Raw genomic sequence first — 16,982 nt, forward strand, 5'->3', positions numbered from 1 at the left:
GATTCTTTAAGTCCTATAAGTTGCGAGGTAGGGCCTCCATGGATTGAACTTCCTTATCCAGCAAATCCGAAAGTTGCTTAACTGGATTGAATTTGAAATTGTTTTCAATTATTCTCAAGTCTTTTTTTTTTCATAGCAAGATGCATTATCTTGCTGAAAGATGCCGAAGCCATGAAGAATCACACTGCCTCCACCGGCTTCCCTTCTTCCCATAGTGCCATGTGTTCCCCAGGTGTGCGACACACATGCACCTAGCCATTCATGTGAAGTAAAAGAAAATGTGATTCATCAGCCCAGGCCTCAATGCTCGGACCACGGTCCAGTCCTGATGCTCGTGTGCCCATTGTTGCCACTTTCTGCAGTGGATATTTCGGCACAGGCACCCTGACTGGTCTGCGGCTCTGCAGCCCCATAGACAACAAACTCCCGTGCACGGTGTGTTCTGACACCTTTTCATTAAAACCAGCATAACTTTTCTGCACTTTCAGTCAGAGCAGTTCATCGATTGAATTGGACCAGCCTTTGCTCCTCACATGCATAAAAAAGCTTTATGCCACCACTGTTCCTTTTTTGGACCACCTTTTAAAAAGCTACTGACTGGCAACACAAGAGCTGCAGGTTTGGAAGCCCAGTCATGTAGCTGATGACCTAGGCTCAAAGGTCACACAGACCTAACCATTACAATGTGGCCATCGTCAAACCCGCTCAAATTTTTTTGCTTGCCCATTTTTCCTGTTTCTAACGTATCTCTGAGGGCAAAATGTTCACTGCTCCCTAACATATCCTGCCCACTAACACTCCCTATGATGAAGAGATGATCAGTAGTATTCACGTCACCTGTCAGTGGCCATAATGTTATACCTGACTGCTGTAAGACGTCACAGTACAATAAAAAACTACAATAAAAAAAGTAAAATCCAAAAAGGTTTTTGACTGGTGCGCTTTATTAAGATGAATCCATAACTTAAGATATAGACACAATTGTACAATTTATCAATCTGTACAAAACAAAACCGTTCATTTTGACCCGTTCTCATATTTAACGCTCCAAATTCATTGAAATGACATAATTTCTCACTTACGTGTTTACACTGAAATTACAGTCAGTTATAGAATAGTTAAAAAAAAGAAATCAAAACACATATTAAAAAAACAAAGAAACACACACACACATACACACATACACACACAAGGGAAAAATGAAGACAACAAAGGTACATGAAACAAGAAATCATATTGTCAGAAGAAAGAAATTACTTTGTCCACAGATTTCCTGCTGTCAAGTCTGGAGAGGCCCAGTCGACAGTGCCGTCTGTTCGATAAAACGCCATTGGCACGGCCAGCTAAAGCTCACACATTCTGGAGTTACCCATTTACCCTCAGCTGCTAGACACATACACCAAGGTCGGGCTTTGTATATGTCTGCTATAACCTGAAATTTCAGCTTGAAGGCTTTTAGCAGGAGCCTGCCAGTTAGCAGATTAAACTGAGCTAACTCGTTAAGCATGTTGTATTAGTTAGCCAAGCCTAACCAACCATCAAGATTTCATAAACGGTAATGACAATGTTAGCTACATAAGGCGATACAATGTGGAGGTGCAGTCGTACACAAAGCCATGCATTGTGTTGAAGTCAGAGGCAGCTTGGTGTGCGTAGGCTTTATGTGACAGGGGCAACATGGCTGTCCTCCTCCTCGAGAGACACACAAAGCTTGGTTAATGAGGAGGCGGACACAACGGTGAGCTGTTAGTGAGTGTATGAGAAGCGGTCTCCACAGGTCGAGGAGGCATTCGTAAGTTGGCCAGAAGCTTAAGCCACTAATTTTTGTTGTTTGCCAGAGAAGCAACTTCACACATTAATTAGGTTTTTGAGATTCAGACTCCACGTCACTTTTTGGTTCTTAAACGGACCGGGTGTCCCAAACTGGCAAAAGAGGTCCAAATTTTGTATGTGCAGCAAAAGTCTAATCCTAAACAAGTAAGCATGTTTACTAGATCAGCTCTTATACTTAAGTGCATGATTTATTAAGCAAATCAAACCTTGAAAAACATCTTCCTACTTTCTCAGTGTGTCTTAACTACAGTACTGTGGTTACATGCAAAGCAGAATTGGCTAGACAACAGGAAACTTCACATTATAAGATTACTGACTATAATAGGAATGTCATACAAGACTGCTATCAGCTACTTTACTCATACTTCTTTTTCCTTCACTTGCTATAGAAGTCGCATTAGAGGAAAAAACCCAAACAGCCATGTGCTAGTTTCTGCATAGTGGTCAAATATGTTGGAAATTAATGCATGTTTTCTTAATGCTGAGCAAAAAAGCCTGATAGATTTATTGTGTATTCAGTCCCGTTCAACGTGAGCATGAGTAACTCGGTATGCAGCCACTTAAAATAGAACATGATAATTCAAATGCACAGGCTTCCTGTTCAGGGTTCCTAAAATGATGATAGTGTTCCACATTTAGTCCAGTTCAAGTCAACCACCTGGACGTCAGAGGTCCATCTTCAGCATGCTGTCACGGACCCGTCACCTGCTGCAAATGCAGCGACGATGCCGACAAAGTTTACCAGGCTGCGCACCACATGCTAGCTACACCCCCCTGGCCTTCCGGCTAACTGAAGCTCAACAAATGTAAAAGAGTCTGGCGTCATATTCACAGAAATCACATCAAACAGCATGACACTACCAGAGCAAACGTCCGCACTGTGCTCGATACATCCACGTAGTTTCCAAAACAGTACATTGCACTAAAGAGGAGGTGAGGGGCGCTAAAATAACAGAGGCAAAGCTTGGATATAGGAATACACTTCAGCAACTTTGATGTGCTTTAAATTCAGATTTAGTAGCAGATATATGATACAAGACATTAAAAAAAGGTGGAGAAATCAACTGGAGCACTGAGCTTGAGAAGAAGAAAACAAATCACATTCATATATTAAGACATTTTTGTGACATGTCAGCGCATCTGCAGTAATGAAATCTAACGTGATATGAAATGCCTGCTGCTTGCTGTCCTGCAGTAGTCTAAAGACAACGGGGCTCTGCTTAGGGAGGGCCACCCCACATGGGTTCACCCTAAACTGGGATAATATTTACCTGGGGAAGGGGAAGAATAGGGTTAGCAGGAGGAGGTAGGTGCAGAGATCAGATCACAGCTTCGAAGCTGTGGCTCATTCCCCACACGCCAAACAGTATGTAGAGGCAGTCTATTATCCAAGGGCGGGGCTTAAGGATGATGGGGATCAAGGGAGGAAAGGAGGGGGAGAAATGGGGGAATCGGGGGGAGAGATAGTAGCGGATCTGAGGCTGGGCTAGATGTTCTGACAGCACTGCATCTTTGGTTTGTTCTCAGTGGGCTGCACCTGGATATTAACCACGTTGTTGCTGGGAGACATGTCGCTCTCCTGGCGCTCCGACATCTGCTTCTGGGAGACGATACGGTAAATCTCTGATGGGAGGACGAGGAGGAGAAGAGAAGTAATGCGTCAAGTTTATAGATGATAGACAAAACAAAATTATTCTTATGGAAGGAGTGTAATTCCTCCATGCAGGTGCCAGCTGACTAACAGGAAGCACGGCAGCCGAATGTAAAACAATGGCCGACTTTTCTCATCATGTCAGTCACTACTACAACTATCACCAAAAGAAACTTTTTTAAAACTTTCATAACATCCCCTAAGTGTCTAGCCCAGGGGTCTGCAACCTTTAACACCCAAAGAGCCACTTCAACCCGGTTTCCACGCAAAAGAAAACACTGGGATCCGCAAATACTTTTTGACATCTAAAATGAAGATAACACTGTATATATTGTTTTTTTACCTTTATGCTTTGTGTGAACAACTAAAGTAAGTAAGTAAAGTTTATTTTTTAAGTGCTTTTCACAGACAGGCAGTCACAAAGCGCTGTACACAAATGTTAAAATAAACAAAACAATCAATAGACATTATACACAATGTAAAAGATCAAATGTAAATAATGTAAAGAATATAAAATATGTAGATCAACAAAAGGCTTGTTTGAACAGAAAAGTTTTTAACTGCTTTTTAAAAGAATCCACAGAGAAACTAAGGTGTGCTGCTTATAAAATCCATGAAGTGCTACAGAGAAAATTACATTTTATTTATGTAATTAACACATTTTGAACTCTTAAAGAAATATAACAAAAGCAAAGACACCCAGCTGAACTAAAATGATCCATGTAGCAAACAAAAACTGTTGTGAGCCGCCTCCCTTATATCTCCTTTGGGCTTTTGGAGCCTTGACCTAATTGGTAAAAAAGCTCTATGCTGCTAAAAATGAAAAATAGATATTTGCAAAATTCTGCCTAAATATGTATTTTACCTTGTTAATGTGTGCGGCGGGGCGTGGTCTGCAGTGCCGCTGCAGGGGAGTCGGACGCACCTGAGTGGCACCCGCAATCACGCCTCGCCGCCTTATCGTCTGTGCTCTCTCTGCTGTTGTGTTGTCGGGCTGTGAGCTGAAAAGCTACAGCCGGCTGTATGCGTACAGCAACCGTGTGTGAAAAGTGCTCAATAAAGAGATGCTGAAAAGCGCGTCCATGCAAACATCAGCGGGTCTGCCGTGATGTGTTTACAATGAGACTTCTGGTCCCAAACCTCTGCGCACAGCGTCTGCAAATCGGGGCTTTCATCTTTACGCAGGACTGTAAGCTGTCATCTGTGAGGCGTGAGCGGTGTTTGTTTTTAACATAGTTCACGGTGGAGAACAGCTGCCGACATAATGTGGATCCGAAGATCAATAATTGGCCTACCTGGGGTTGAAAGTCTCGCTAAATGCACGGTGTTTCGGCGGGTATACTGGCTTCCGCGAGTGTGACGCTTATTTTGAGCGATGAAAAATAATAAAATAATTGTATTTTTATATTTCAATATCACAATAATCTTCCAATTTAGAACTACAAATTAAAAAAAGAACTAAACACAAATAAAATACACTTCAGCTAAATACTTCTAATTATTTTCCCAAACCACCCGGAGCCGCAGTATAAGGACTAAAGAGCCGCATGCAGCTCCGGAGCCGCAGGTTGCCGACCCCTGGTCTAGCTGAACATCAATCAAGCTTTAAATCTTAGGTCTGCCTCTTCCAAGTACTATCGTCCTGTGACCAGGATGTAGATCACACCTACTTTCTGTCATCACACAGTGTTATCTAACAAATACCGTGCATGCATTTTATTCCCCAGTGTCACATGTTATTAAAAACACTGTGCAAATATGTTCCTGCAGAAAAGTAGTTAGCTGCAACCTGCAAATCTGGGGAGAATTAAAAGGCAAACATTAAACAGTAAGGCGAAACAGTATTTAATCAGAGTATGCATTTTTTTGTTGGCTTAAAGTAAAGTGTGATTGGATTCTAGCAGAGAGCACTGAGTGTCATTTTGCTCGGTAGTCTATGGAGAGAAAAAATCTAAAACCCAAGTATCACATTTGTTGTTTACTTTAAGTACAATTACACATTTAAAGTATAAACACAACCAAAGAGCAATCTCCAATGGAAAACTGCAGTTACTCTAATGGCCACTTGAAACTGATGCCTAAAGAGAGTCAGTACCCATCAAATCTAAATTAAAGTGGTCAACTTTACAACAGAAATATGTTTAGAGTAGGGTTGGGCGATTGGACGAATATATCGACGATTGTTTTTACACAGGCGATTTATTTATTTATTTGCCCATGAATACGTTTGCTAATAATGATGGCGCTAATAGAAGCAGTCAACAGCAAAAAAAAATAGCGCTGTTTTAACAGCACCCTCTTTCATCTGCGAGCAAATGCCCCCTCCTCAGAGTGCGCCCAGATGCTTGTTGATGGAGCTGCAGAAGCTGGTGATAGCCTAGCATACTCAGCCGGATGGTGGACACGTGCATGCTCATGCAAGTTAGTGTGAGTACTTTGCTTACACTATACGTCTGCACAAGCAGCACAACGCTTTGGTTACATCCTTAGGCTTACCTCTTTCATCCCAAATTGGCGACTTTATATTTTTTTAGTGCTGTCAGCGTTAACACGCCGTCACCACGACTAACGCGATTTACAATTAACCTATCTGCAGCGCAGACTGAATCAAAATCCCTGAAATGTCTCTGTCAACGCATTTCGGCAGCTTCTCCAAACTTTGTTCATTCTGCGCTCCAGATTGGTTGAGCTCGTTAAAAATTTTAATCTCGTTAATCGTGATGACCACGTTAACACCGATAGGCCTAATTTTGGGGGGGAAATTAGTTTGTCCATGTTTGGAACTCTTCTGTGTTGTAAACGTGCAGTCTGTGCATGATTACATTGCTCTGCCTGTCAAAAAGTCTGCGCATGCGTTAATATATCGCCCATCAGCGATTATTGGACTGACAATTGTCGGTTGGAAAATTTTTACATATCGCCCAACAAGGGCTGGGCGATATGACCCAAAATTCATATCTCGATATTTTTTAGCTGGATGGCGATATAAGATATATATCTCGATATTTTTTTAAAGCAATAAAGTAAGAACAACAAGAGAGTTCTTAGTCAAAGCTGTGTCCCAGATGTCACACAGGCACTTTTATTAACATACAGCGCAGATGTACCTGAAAAAAACCACTCAAAAATAAATTATGAGCATTTATTAAATAATGATGCTCTATAAATAAAAGAAAACTATGTTGTTTTGTGCATAACAAAGAGCTCACAATTGTGCAGTCAAAATGTAAACTAAAAGACGCTGAGCATAATAACAAAGACAGATTTGACAGCTGCTCTGTTCCCAACTTCTACTGCGTGACTGACAGCCTGGAGTTTGAAATCCGCTTCGTAACCATGTCTCTGAACAGGAGCCATTTATGGTCCTTATACACACACAATACGGTAATATTACGTTGAAGCACAGTACGTATCACTCCGCGAGGCTCCTCGGTAGCCGTAATGCTCCGACAATCCATCAAGCGGTGCAGCTCCGTAGCTTAGCAAAGTCGTACTAAAACATTTTTTGACAGATTGCTGAGCGCTGTGTATCACATAAAATCGGTTCGCGGTCATCAAGCACAACCAGAATTCATACAAAAGGCGCGCAGTCAACTTTTGAGAAAATGAAAGGATTTTAGGCCGTGCAGTTAGCGTGGCTAGCTCGTTAGCGTGGTTAGCTCGTTAACACGTTGACGCCGTCCAGCCCTACGCACGGGGGGATGCGCAGTAACTCGTTAACGGAGATTTGCCGTGTCCATCTTGTCGCTGCCTGCAGGTGAAGCGATGTGGGAGGAGGGGGAGTTGTGTTCAGTGAAGGAGAGGCGAGGTCGAGTAACGTTGCGTAAAGACAAAAGTGGACGAAAGAGAGGCAAACTTGTGGCTCCACAAGTATAATTATAACGTAACATAGACTATATCGATATAAAGGATATTGTCACATCTTATATCTCGTATAAAAATATATCGATATTTTTTAAAAACTCGATATATCGCCCAGCCCTACGCCCAACCCTAGTTTACAGTCTGACACACACACACAGACACTAAAACAAAATATTTGCCTGGATAATCCCCATAAAAACTGTAAACAACCCACTATGACATAATGTGACTCCAGAATGGCTGTGGGGTAAACTCTGTTTAGACGACTCCCAGCAGCAGAAGTTCACTTGGCACCTAACTTCCTCACACTGTAACCGGCCTCATAAAAGTGACAGCTCTTGATAACAAAGACACCTGTTCAACTGGGCAGCATTTCCTCAAATATCAGTGACCAACAGTGTGTTAGTTGATGGTATTTTTTGCCTTATGGTGACCTGTGAAAGGTACAGGAGTCTAAAGGTGCACACACATCACAGACCTGTCAGAATGGTCTGGAAGGCCGTCTCTACATTGGTGGAGTCCAAAGCCGATGTCTCCAGAAAAGATAAGCCATTCTTCTCTGCAGGGCAAAGCGGAACAATCATTATTAACATATTATATATGTAGCATTTTCACAAACCATGTGTCAATCTGAGCCATTACACAGGTTTATCTGAATGTGTGCACCACACACAGCTACACAGAATTACTTCACTGTGTAGCACAGCAACTGAAAGATAGGTCTTATTATTAGTATCACTAATGCATTAATCCTCAGAGCATAGTTCTAATATTTAGAATTTGTATAAGATTTCAGGCTCTAGAATTGCCATTTAGGGTAATCTATCATGAGATTTCTGTGTAATTGTGATACTTAATAGACACTTTATTCCACAGGGTAACAGAAAAGGATGTCTCACCAGCAAAAGCCCGGGCCTCATCAGTGGGAACAGCCCTGAGGTGGCGCAGGTCACTCTTGTTGCCCACCAGCATGATAACAATGTTGCTGTCAGCGTGATCCCTCAGCTCCTTCAGCCAGCGCTCCACATTCTCATAAGTTAAATGCTTGGCAATGTCATAGACCAGGAGAGCACCAACGGCCCCACGGTAGTATCTGCATCAGAGCCACGTGCACATCGACACACTCGTTATCACACCGTCACATGAGAGCTGAAACAAACCTAAACACTGTGTGTACAGGTGCTGAGGAGTATGTTGGAGGGCTGTGGCCTCAGGGTTGACCGGTTGATTATTTGGTCAATATTAGCTATGGTCATGATTTTCCAACAATTGAACAGTCAATGAACTACATTTAGCCCACAACACATAATCTTCTCAACAAACTGTAAGATTTTTACATCAGCTCAACTTATTGACTTTCTTTTTTTGAGTAAAAAATTATTAATATTCCAGGTAATGTACTTGGTTTTTGAGAGTGGAGAACTGTGGATGTTTTTTGGATAACAATTTTCCCATGAAATATCCACCTCATCTGATGAAACTATTACATAAGTAACACTGGTGATTATTAACCTAATAAAATAAATTCAGTGACATATAACAAGAGATCTAGACGTGAAGCCTCCTCTGGCATTCGCTGCTATGATACTCACGCTGAGGTTATGGCTCGGTAACGCTCCTGACCCGCTGTGTCCCATATCTGGGCCTTCACCGTCTTGCCATCCACCTGGATACTCCGCGTGGCAAACTCGACTCCAATGGTGCTCTTGCTCTCCAGATTGAACTCATTGCGGGTGAAGCGGGACAACAGGTTACTCTTTCCCACACCCGAATCCCCAATAAGGACCACTGAATCACACAATGGAGAAAGTGCAATGTAACTGAATCTGGGCAGTAAAACTGTAAAACATGGTCAATATAAAGTCCACAGAACTTATTCCATCCATGTTTTGACTGATAACATGAAAGGCCAATGACAACGAGAACGGTATAAATATACATTATAAAAAGCATGTTTTACACACACACACACACACACACACACACACACAGTGGTCCCTCGCTATAACGCGGTTGGCTGTAGACCATTGTCAATCAATCTCGTGCCGTGTCTCCTGTACAGTACAGAATATGTTCAGTTTGTCACATTTCCATAAATCTTCGATCCCAGCAGTGTGACTCTGAAGGTCTGTACTGTATGTTTGTAAGTTTTCTCCCCAACAAACAACAATGTCGACTAAACGTCGTCACCTGCGGGAGCCTTTGGTTTAATTCTATAATACTGGACTTATTTTTCTACGAAGGTTTGAACTTTGAGAGTTTAAACAAGAGAGAAAAGTGTGAAAATGTTCACGCCTGTCTGAGAAAAGTGTATAAAGTGTGTAGTGAGGAGTTTTACTTAAAACATCTATAACAACTGATAATAACTAAAAATAAAGTTGTCTACTTCGCGGATTTCACCTATCGTGGGTTATTTTAAACAAGGGACCGCTGTATACACACACACAAAGGTATATAAACCAACAATATAATAACCAATCTAAATCTTATATACAGAAAATACGGGATTACAGAAATGAAATGAATACCACAAAATGTACATAAGGTGTAGCTGCAGTCTAGCAGTGTGAAAGTTCAACTGTTTAGGAGGGAGATGGTGAAGAAACTGTTATACTGTTAAAATGTACTTGTTTAAAATAAACAATATATATAATTTTGCAGTACATGTTTGACTTCTGTCACAAAAGAAATAATATTTAAGTCAAAATGAACCTTATATTTTTCACATTAAAATGAAACCTTTCCCAGCAATAATTGCAATGCAGCCTCTGGATAAAATAACACAATCATCAGAAATATTCCTGGAGCTCATCTCATCAGCTAAATACAGCTCATAGCCAATAATTCCACTTCTGTAAAAACTAGAGCTGCGATAAAACTATTTGATATTTTGGTTTTAATTCATTAACTTAAATTACACAATGTAAACGTTTCTAAAATTCTTTCAATTGCTAGGCCTAACTTAGCATTACTACTCTTGTGTGATATTCTTTAATAATATCCACGCCTAACATCATATCCATTTTCTACAAACTAGTTAGTATCAGTGTTTTCTGGTGATGCAGGCAGGCTTAGAGCCTACTGCAGCAGAAATTTGACAATAAGCAAGTACACTACAGATAAAAGGCCTAACACAGACACACACAAATTCCAAAAAACCATCTGCAGCCGTTTTTAAATTTGCAGCTATTCATTTTCAGTCTTTGGGAGCATGATAGGCCCACACTCTGCCCATAGATTAGAATAACAACAATTTTCAAAAAGCCTATCCATGTTTCTACTGTAAGAGAACAAAGCAGTTTGTGTTTTATGAAATTCTGGGATGTTATGAGGATGTTTTCCCACTGCAGGACCTTTATGGTGGCCTTCACCGTTAATCATGTTCCAACCACAGGAACATAAAAGAAAAATGCAACGACTGTTGGGTAGGTACTTTGGACTGATCCCAGACATGTGCGGATATATAACCTCACACAATATTTAAATATGTCCAGTTTAAAACGCTGTAATGTGCAGCCATCACCTTAGAAGTCAACAGCACTGAGAGTGCACTCAGTGTTAAAGTTATTAACTTGATATGTTTATTTTACTACTCTGTGCGTTAAATCACACAGTTAGCTATTTTCTTTAGAATTATCCATCTTATTTGCACAAATGATGCATTTTACTGTTGTATTTTATATGTTCTTCATAGCTTTTTAGTCACTATTTTATCATCATCTGATAATATTTTGAGTAGCATAGGCAGCAAACTCGGGGATCCTTTTCTACCCAAAAGAATCATATAACCTACAAAACACCCATTTTTATGTGAGCATGCACAGATCCTGAAGCAGAAAGCCCGGTCTAACAGAAAGCTGATAATCAACTCTGTGATTCCCGTCATCTTCAATGAGGGGAAGGCATGAGGTCACCCGCCTCAAAACTTCAATGAGGTTTTGTTGAACAAGCAAAGGCAGAGAAAACCTGTCTGTCTTGAACTATGTTAGTAGTATATCTGTCAGTAGTCATCATATCAAAGTATCATACTTTGATACTGCAATGAATAAAGAAAAAACAACTCATAAACCGTGTTAATAATTTTGTGACAGCTTCAACTGGGGACTCAAAAGCACACAACAGAATAAGGCAAATTTTATAAAAAAGGAATGTGTGAGACCAAAATGAGGAGAGTGCTGGGATCCCAAATATTTAAAGTGAATTTTGCCATATGTGAAAGTCTCATAGGTTGTTGGTTGTTCAAAAAAGCCACTAAATCTCTTAAAAACAAAAAAAAGAAAAGAACTGTCCAGTTTGCCTATCACAGAAACTAGTGTGGGTACAAATATATAACTTAGCACAGAAAGTAAGGAAATTAGTGTTCGGTTGATTATTTCTTTGTTGGAAGAATGTTGCCTGGCAATAAATCTTAAACCATTAAAGAACCTGTTTATTTCCGCTTAAACGGTGCCTGATGGTGAAAGAAAAATAGAGTTGTGGGTTAAGTAGCAAAGGTGAGTATGTGGGTTACACCAATAAAAACTTGCCAAAACTTCCAATGCCAAACACATTCTGCTACTGACTCGTTTGTCATTTATTGGATTGGATGGGAAGTGTGAAGAAACAAGACACACCGGCAATTTCACAATTTATTCCTTTAACAGGGACTTCAGTAGCATGTGGAAGAACCAAACACAGCCACGACAGCCTCATCTCCTCCTCATGCTTGGCCACACACTGCTGTGGGACTGCATCCTATTCTTCAACCAATATTTATTACAAAGCAGCCAGTGTGGTTGTGTTGGTTACTCTGGCAGGACAACCCCCCTTCATGCTGATGCTACAAGCATTCAGCTGGGTTGACATCAGGACTGCTGGCAGGTCATTCCATGCTCTCCACACCTATATTCTGGATTTAATCTCTGATAAACTCCACTCTGTGTGGGTTAAGCATCTTGGAGGACAGAGATTGTTCCCAGACTGTGGAGATATGGATTGCCACTGGTTACAGAAACTCATCTTGATATCTAGCTCCACTGAGATTACCTCCAGTGATGAGAAGCTTTGTTTTTTCCATTGAGAGATGCTGCTCTTCACCGTCACACTGCCTCCACCAAAAGCTTTCACCGTATCGGTGCATCAATCAGCACAGGGTTCTCCACATCCTCTCCATACTCTGACACTTGACACTATGAGCCAACTGCAGTAAGCACAATCTGGACTCGTTGCTGAACGTAACATTCCTGTACACATTCAGGGTTCAATTGCACCCGTTATTAACACAAATGAACCTAACAGTGAAGGGCAGTCACGGCAGGCCTCCTGACACACTTTGTGCAGTCTGTTCCAGGTTGTCTGGGTACAAAACCATAAGAAATATTGTCCTCCAAACTTTGATTGCAAATCTGTAGAAGACTGAGCACTGCACTGACAGTGTGTTTGTGATGTCGTCTTGTTGGGACACCCACTTCACAGCCTGTCTCTGATATCCACCCTCATATGGGACCTGGCCTTCAATTTGGAGATGGCACTAGGACTCATTCAAAATAATGCTGAAACTTAGTCTTGCACATCACCAGCTTGAGGTTGCCCTATGACATGGATCTCATCCAGATTAGTCAAACATGTTGACTGATCAGGTTCATGCCCTGCTAATCAGACATCAGATTGTCCATACCTGGCGTACCAGAAGCTCAAAACAAGAGTAGATAGTTGTTTGACATTGGCATAGTTCTTCATTTGTGCAACCCAAACATGCGATACCATTTAAGGAGAAATAGAAAGGCATTCCAACAGTACAAGACTTATTACCAAGAAGCATTGTTATGACACAAAAATAGTAAAGCAGACACAATCTTCCTGACTTTTTAAGCAAAGTTTATACATTCACAGTAATAAAAATACTTTAAAAATAATATAATGGCGAAAAGAATGATTTGGGTCATTGTTTAAAATTGTGGTCACGTGTTCATGAAGCAGCTCTTAACGCATTCTTTCCAATCCTCACACAAGTTTCTGTAGCTTGTCAAGCTGGACCTAAGATAACGTGATAACGGTTAACGCTAGGCGTGTCCGCGCCCACTATCAACAAGCTAACAGAAGCTAATAGCTAGTGTTCTTTTCTTTTCAGACGCCCCATCACTTAAATACACCGTACGTAAAGAAAATAGCACTTTAACGCCAACCCTCAAGTGAAGGCCGTTTAGAGGTATACACCCTTATATCAACTTCCCTACAATTTCCTGAAAGCTCGGTGAAAATCAACCACAGCACAAAGGTTGACGATGGCTTAGTTAGCCTGACAGCTGACCAGCTGGCCTGTTTAGCTTATCGGCTAAAGCTACGACACTAACGAGAAATTCACATCTTTACCTTTGAATAAATAATCGTATTCATCGTCTCTAGTGCCCATCGTCTTATTGAAACTGAATATTTAGTCCAAGATATGCTTCGTTTCAAAGCAAATACGGCAATCTGCAGTATTTTACTCTTCCAACGGGAATGTGTTTGGGAGCCGTACTTCCGTATTTTCTTCTTCTCCTTCGCTGCCGCAGAAAACCGGCATAATTCTGACATCAGACATCTAGTGGTCAAAAAATATACTTCCCAACTATCAACTTTTCCGTTAGGGCCGATTTATGGAAGTAAATACGATGCAAAATGCGAGAGCTTGTCAAATAAAAAGAGATAATGTGTAGAAAGAATTTGAACTTGTATTTTCACTTGCGTTTTAAATGTATGGTTACAGAGAAAATATAAGTAAATGTGTAAATTAATGTTTGTAATTCAACTTTTACTCATTTATTTATTTATTTACTTTTTTAACTGCTTACAACTACACCTCTGTGGTTACAACCTCTCAAATCAGTGAATACAAGTGCTCAACTGCACCCTCAGAAGTCCCAAATTCATGAATTCTGCGCTTCAGGGGCAGCAGCAAAAACCACTTTAGCTAATAGTAAATGTGCTCGCTAACTAGCTATCCGGCATGGTCATGGGTGATTGCATTTAACATTTTACATATTTAAAATCTATCAACACCAATTTATTAATGCCCCTCCCCCAACCTTCTGTTTAATGCCAGGAGACATGAACCCTCCATCAAAAATGGTGTGCTTACTGTGGTCAGTGAAGATGAAGATTAAAGTTTGAAATTAAAAAAAATATATAAAATTTAAATTTTATCATATTTAAAAAATGTTTAAATAACAAGCTAAAGTAATGGAAATATGCTTGTTTATTATTCAGCAGAAAAGTGTCCAGCTGACATATTTTTTGGTATTTTTTTTTGTATTTGAAAATAAATGTTGTGCTGATTTAACTGCATTTGTATTGAGTGTTTTTAATTAATATTTTTAAATCATATTTACATGGAGTATTTATATCGATTAAGTAATCCTTTCTGTTTTGGTTAGTCTAGCTTTCCCAGTGTCTTTATTTCTGTTCCACATTTGTTACTGCCCATTTTAGTTTGTAGAGCTAGATGTCTCCTCTGTTTTGCATTTAGTTTTGCTTACTTGTCTCATTTTTAACTATGTTTTAGGTGTATCTTGTCACCCTCCTGCGTCCATTTCACTTGAGTCCATTGTGTAGAACTTGTAATTCAGGCTGAGGGGACAGTTACCTGTACAGCACTGCTACAGTCAACATGAGGAAGGGCATCAAACAGGCCAAGGAGGTTTACAGGAGGAGGATAGAGGGCTTCCTAACTGATAACAACCTCCACCAGGTGTGGAGAGGCATCCAAGCCCTCACCAACTACAAATGTGCTGACCAACTGGGGGGATCCTCACCAGGCTCTTCAACCTCTCCCTGACTCATGCCACTGTTCCCACCTGTCTGAAGGCCTCCACTACCGTTCTCGTCCCCAAAATGTCTGGTATACACAGGCTCAGTGACTACAGACCGATAGCCCTACCGTCTGTAGTCATGAAGTGCTTCGAGCGGATAGTGTCGAGCAGATAGTGTCTCACCACATCAGGGACTGTCTACCCTCATCCCTTGACCCATCTGTAGAGCGCTGACCCATCTTGAAAACAGGAAGAGCTACATAAGGATGCTCTTCATGGACTACAGCTCAGAATTCAGCACTATAATCCCAGACATCCTGAATCCAAATTGGACCACCTCCACATCCCCCCTGCCACCTGCTCCTCGATCAAAGATTTCCTCACAGGACTACGCTCTCAGCCCCTACTGTGTGCCCTATACATCTATGACTGTACCCCAAGCCACCCAACCAACATCTCCGTCCACCCCCCTGGACCCACAACACCAACGTGAAGAAGGCCCAGCACTGGCTGCACTTCCTCCGTGTCTTGAGAAAGAATAACCTAGAAGCTGCTTTCTGCCTTCTACTGCTCCTCAGTGAAGATTGTGTTCTCCTGCTGCCTTGGTGTTTGGTACACGCTACTGAGAACAGCAATGCTGCGCATAGGGTAGCTAACAATGCCCCAAAAAATTATTGGCTGCCCCTGCGTTCCTGGAAGCAATCACAGGTGACTCCTTGCACCCCACCCACCACATATTTGACCTGCTGCCCTCTGGTTGGTCAATCAGGTCCCACACCTCCAGAAGCACAAACAGCTTCTTCTCCTGGGCTATTCGGACAGTCAACAAACACTATCCCCCCCACACCCAACCCCTGCCCACCCACCTCACTGATCTGAGCCATGGTCTGAATGACATCCGTCACTCAGGACACTCACACACAGACTCCATTCAACTCTTTGCACTGCTTTAAGCACTTTGCAACTATTTTGTTCTCTGATTTTTGTATAGATCTATCTTGTTTGCTATTTATTCCTGCTGACACCTATTTATATTTTATTTTAGCACAGCTGGTGTGGAGCACTCACAATTTTGTTGTACATGTACAATGAGAATAGAGCCCTATTCTGTTCTAAACATTTAAGCTCTGCCTTTTTGTTGTTGTTGTTGTTGCCCAGCGTCTGTTGTCATTCCTGTATATTCCTGCTCATTTCTGAGTGGATTTAATTACCCTTTTCTCTTCAGGGACCTTGACAGTCTGAGATTATGTTAATTTTCTTTCTGAAACAGAAAACGAGGAGTTTCTTTCAACTCAGGGTTAACAAACTCAGATGTTCCTGGAATAGTGCCCAGGATGTATCAACATGCAGTTTGAAGGAGATCCACTTGTGAGGGTGTTGTTAGATACTTTGCCATGTATTCCAACTCAACAGTGGGTTAGAGAAACCTCACATCTGACTAACAAGAAAGCAAAGAGAAAAAGAAAACACGTATGACATGTTCTCCAACTTATCCCATATCATTTCAGTTGAGTTCAGGTTGCCGTGATCAGATATAGCAGCCCATGACACTGCTTCTTGGTTATCATGTCGGATCTTCTAATTGTGTCATTTGGTAAGAAGATGCTGAACAGACAGTCTCCCCATGCATCTATTAGCATGTAAATATGTGAGCTACTTATTCAGCTCTGTGGCTTATTGGTCGCTAAGCATGCTGCATGACCATGACAAAAACAGATATGGCGACGTCTTTAAAATGCCAAATAGCATTTTTCCCTTTTTGGACTTGTCCTCAGACTCCCTGCCAAGACTTTAGAGAGCAGTTTTTTAGTGCTCTACACCATTTGAAAGGCGCTCCTCTCTAAACACCACAGGAGAACTTGATA

General features: G+C 41.2%; 1 protein-coding gene across 1 annotated transcript; it reads right to left on the reverse strand.

Moving 5' to 3' along the window:
* Window positions 1-924: 924 nt before the first annotated feature.
* On the reverse strand, window positions 925-13,872 carry LOC116334291 (RAB11a, member RAS oncogene family). The gene is made up of 5 exons (XM_031757699.2): window positions 13,700-13,872; window positions 8,941-9,136; window positions 8,248-8,441; window positions 7,827-7,907; window positions 925-3,456 (listed from the first exon to the last, which is right to left on the reverse strand). Exons 1-5 carry the CDS (start codon window positions 13,737-13,739, stop codon window positions 3,320-3,322), a joined length of 648 nt encoding a protein of 215 aa, XP_031613559.1. The 5' UTR covers window positions 13,740-13,872; the 3' UTR covers window positions 925-3,319.
* Window positions 13,873-16,982: the final 3,110 nt, after the last annotated feature.

Source organism: Oreochromis aureus, linkage group 1 (genome assembly GCF_013358895.1).
Source record: "Oreochromis aureus strain Israel breed Guangdong linkage group 1, ZZ_aureus, whole genome shotgun sequence".
Lineage (NCBI taxonomy): Eukaryota > Metazoa > Chordata > Actinopteri > Cichliformes > Cichlidae > Oreochromis > Oreochromis aureus.

Bases quoted from the DNA above. Each gene is read 5' to 3' on its own strand.
- LOC116334291 (XM_031757699.2), bottom strand. From the start codon at position 13,739: ATGGGCACTAGAGACGATGAATACGATTATTTATTCAAAG. The intron at 8,442-8,940 runs GTGAGTATCATA...GCTCTGATGCAG, and splicing joins TACCGAGCCATAACCTCAGC to ATACTACCGTGGGGCCGTTG. The intron at 7,908-8,247 runs GTGAGACATCCT...TTTGCCCTGCAG, and splicing joins TGAGGCCCGGGCTTTTGCTG to AGAAGAATGGCTTATCTTTT.